Source organism: Meles meles, chromosome 8 (genome assembly GCF_922984935.1).
Source record: "Meles meles chromosome 8, mMelMel3.1 paternal haplotype, whole genome shotgun sequence".
Classification (NCBI taxonomy): Eukaryota; Metazoa; Chordata; class Mammalia; order Carnivora; family Mustelidae; genus Meles; species Meles meles.
This window is the reverse complement of record NC_060073.1, coordinates 15,576,540-15,579,303: the sequence shown is the minus strand read 5'-3', so window position 1 is coordinate 15,579,303 and position 2,764 is coordinate 15,576,540. Positions and strand designations below refer to the sequence as shown.

The 2,764-nt window shown below is 36.2% G+C and overlaps 1 protein-coding gene across 1 annotated transcript; it reads right to left on the bottom strand.

The window, feature by feature from the left end:
* Positions 1-1,158: 1,158 nt before the first annotated feature.
* LOC123949321 (olfactory receptor 4P4-like) lies at positions 1,159-2,094 on the bottom strand. The gene has a single exon (XM_046016721.1). The coding sequence runs from the start codon at positions 2,092-2,094 to the stop codon at positions 1,159-1,161; it is 936 nt and encodes a 311-aa protein (XP_045872677.1).
* Positions 2,095-2,764: the final 670 nt, after the last annotated feature.

The following is a 2,764-nucleotide window of genomic DNA, read 5'->3' as shown; positions in this document are numbered from 1 at the left end:
GAAAGTCTTCAGTTCTGGACCCATTAACTTTCCACTTACCAACTATAGGCAGGATTTGTTGACATTTACGATTTATTATTCAGTCCCTTAAGTTTTATGCAAAATGTTTTACATTCTGGTCAATGGTGGAAAACAAGTCATTATGTTTATAGCATCCTGAATTATTGACTCTTGCTCTGTCTTAACTAGGTATTACTATTATTTTTAATATGAATTCAGGAGAACTGATCACCAGGAGCTGATTTAAAACAGGTTCTCTTGTGCAGATTTCTTCATTGTAGAGCTGATTTCAAAATGCCACTAGAGGAAGAAGAAATGAATGTGTTTTTTTTTTTTAAGATTTTATTTATTAGGGACGCCTGGGTGACTCAGTTGGTTAAGCGGCTGCCTTCGGCTCAGGTCATGATCCCAGCGTCCTGGGATCGAGTCCCACATCGGGCTCTTTGCTCGGCATGGAGCCTACTTCTCCCTCTGCCGCTGCCTGCCACTCTGTCTGCCTGTGTCTGCTCTCTCTCTCTCTCTCTCTGACAAATAAATAAATAAAATCTAATTGTTGACCTTAAAAAAAAAGATTTTATTTATTAATTTGACAGAGAGAAATCACACGTAGGCAGAGAGGCAGGCAGAGAGAGGAGGAAGCAGGCTTCCTGCTGAGCAAAGACCCCGATGTAGGGCTGGATCCCACTGAGCCACCCAGGTGCCCCAGAAATGAATGTTTTATCATAAAGATACTTGTGATGATTTAGAGTCATTATTTTAATTTTAGATTTCAACTTTGTCACTAGGGTAGAATGTGTATTACTATGAGAACTGGCATATAAGTGCAGGATTTTTAATAGAATTATCATTAAAATTGTTTTGCCTTTATAATTCACTGACCAAATAGTGTTGCTTTATTTGATTTGGCAGTTTTTTCTATAGGTGATGCTAATCACACCTCCTTATTACTCCATAAAACTATGTTTTCAATTAATTCTGGTACGTGGGAATTAGGATTCATTAAGCTATCCCTTTAAATTTCTTTCTAATTCCTCTTTCTTTCATGGATTCCATTCATGATAGACATTGAATATAAAGATAATGAAATATTTCTTAGCTTATTTAGTCACATCAAGTTCATTTTTTTAATAAACTTGCTTAGGTATATGTTTGCTCAAATTAATTGCATACTTCCTTTGAAAATAATGTTTGACACAAAACTTTCCTCATGGCACTTTTCATCTCTGTATTCCTCAGTGTATAGATTAAGGGATTGAACATAGGAGCAATGATGGTGTAAAATAGAGCAAATATTTTGTCCTCAGGGAAAGTGGTTGGAGGTCGAAGGTAGGCAAAGATTGAGGGTCCAAAAAATAAGATGACTACAGTGATATGAGACCCACAGGTGGAGAGGGCTTTGTGTCTTCCCTCAGCTGAGTGATGTCTTAGACTAAACAAAATAATGACATAAGAAACAAACAAGACAACAAAGGTAACTAAGGCAACCATACCTGAATTGGCAACCACAAGGATCCCAGTGATGTAGGTATCAGTGCAGGCAACATTCAGCAGAGGGAAGATATCACAAAAGTAGTGATCGAGTTCATTAGGACCACAAAACGGCAATTGGATTGCCATCAATAATTGAGGAAAAGAATGGAGAGCCCCACCAGCCCAAGCAGCCAAGACTAGGAGATGGCACTTTGTCCTGTTCATGATAATCACATAGTGGAGAGGTTTGCAGATGGCTACGTAGCGATCCAAGGCCATGACTGTGAGAATAAAGACCTCAGTACTCCCAAAGAAGTGCATGGCAAAGACCTGTAACATGCAATTATCATAAGATATGGTTTTTGTCCCCCCTAGGAGGTCACCAATGAATTTGGGTGTGACAGTAGAGGTATAGCAGATGTCCATAGAGGATAAGTGGCTGAGGAAGTAGTACATGGGTTGGTGAAAAAGGGAACTGCATCGAATGGAGACAAGGATCAGAAAGTTTCCTGCCAACAGGGCAACATAACAGAACAAGAAGAGCACAAAGCAAAATATTTGAGTATTCTGATCATACGAAAGTCCTAGAAGTATGAATTCTGAGATGTTTCTCTTCTTCTCCATATACTTGAGTCTGCTGTACATTACACACAAATGAGTATGTATCTGAAGGAAATAAACAGAATTTGGTGAAACCTTAACAGTATGAACACATAGATATAAAATTTACTAAGAGGGATTAGTGTGAATATTATATCAATATTAATTATTCTTGACTTCTTAAATTAACTGTTTTCTCTTGTTTTATTGTCTTTGATTCTGAAGAAGTACTGTGGAATAATTTTATAATTGGAATAATGGGAAAGATTATGTGTTATTCAGTTTTACTGGTAAAGATTTTTAAATATTTAAATGAAGTTTTTAAAATTAAAAACTATTCATTATTATCAGTTATGTCATTTTGATAAAATTTTTAAAAAATTTTCCACAGTCCAAAAATCTTTTTTTGTATATATCTTAAATGTGTGTGGCTAATACATGAGGACAAATTTCCGATTTTCAACATTTTCTGTTCAAATTCTGTGAATTATCTGGGATTGAATCCTCAGGAAATGCAAATGTACAGTCTGAACTGCTAAAGGTTAATTTCCATAGAGTACCATAACACCCTCTTTTTTTGCTATGTGACCAAACATTGCCAATGGGTCATGCATGCTAAACCAATGGAATCGCTGTTCTTTTAAAAAGCAAGGAATGGTGAAAATGTATACAGCAAAATAAAGAATATCAATTC

Bases quoted from the DNA above. Each gene is read 5' to 3' on its own strand.
- LOC123949321 (XM_046016721.1), bottom strand. From the start codon at position 2,094: ATGGAGAAGAAGAGAAACATCTCAGAATTCATACTTCTAGGACTTTCG.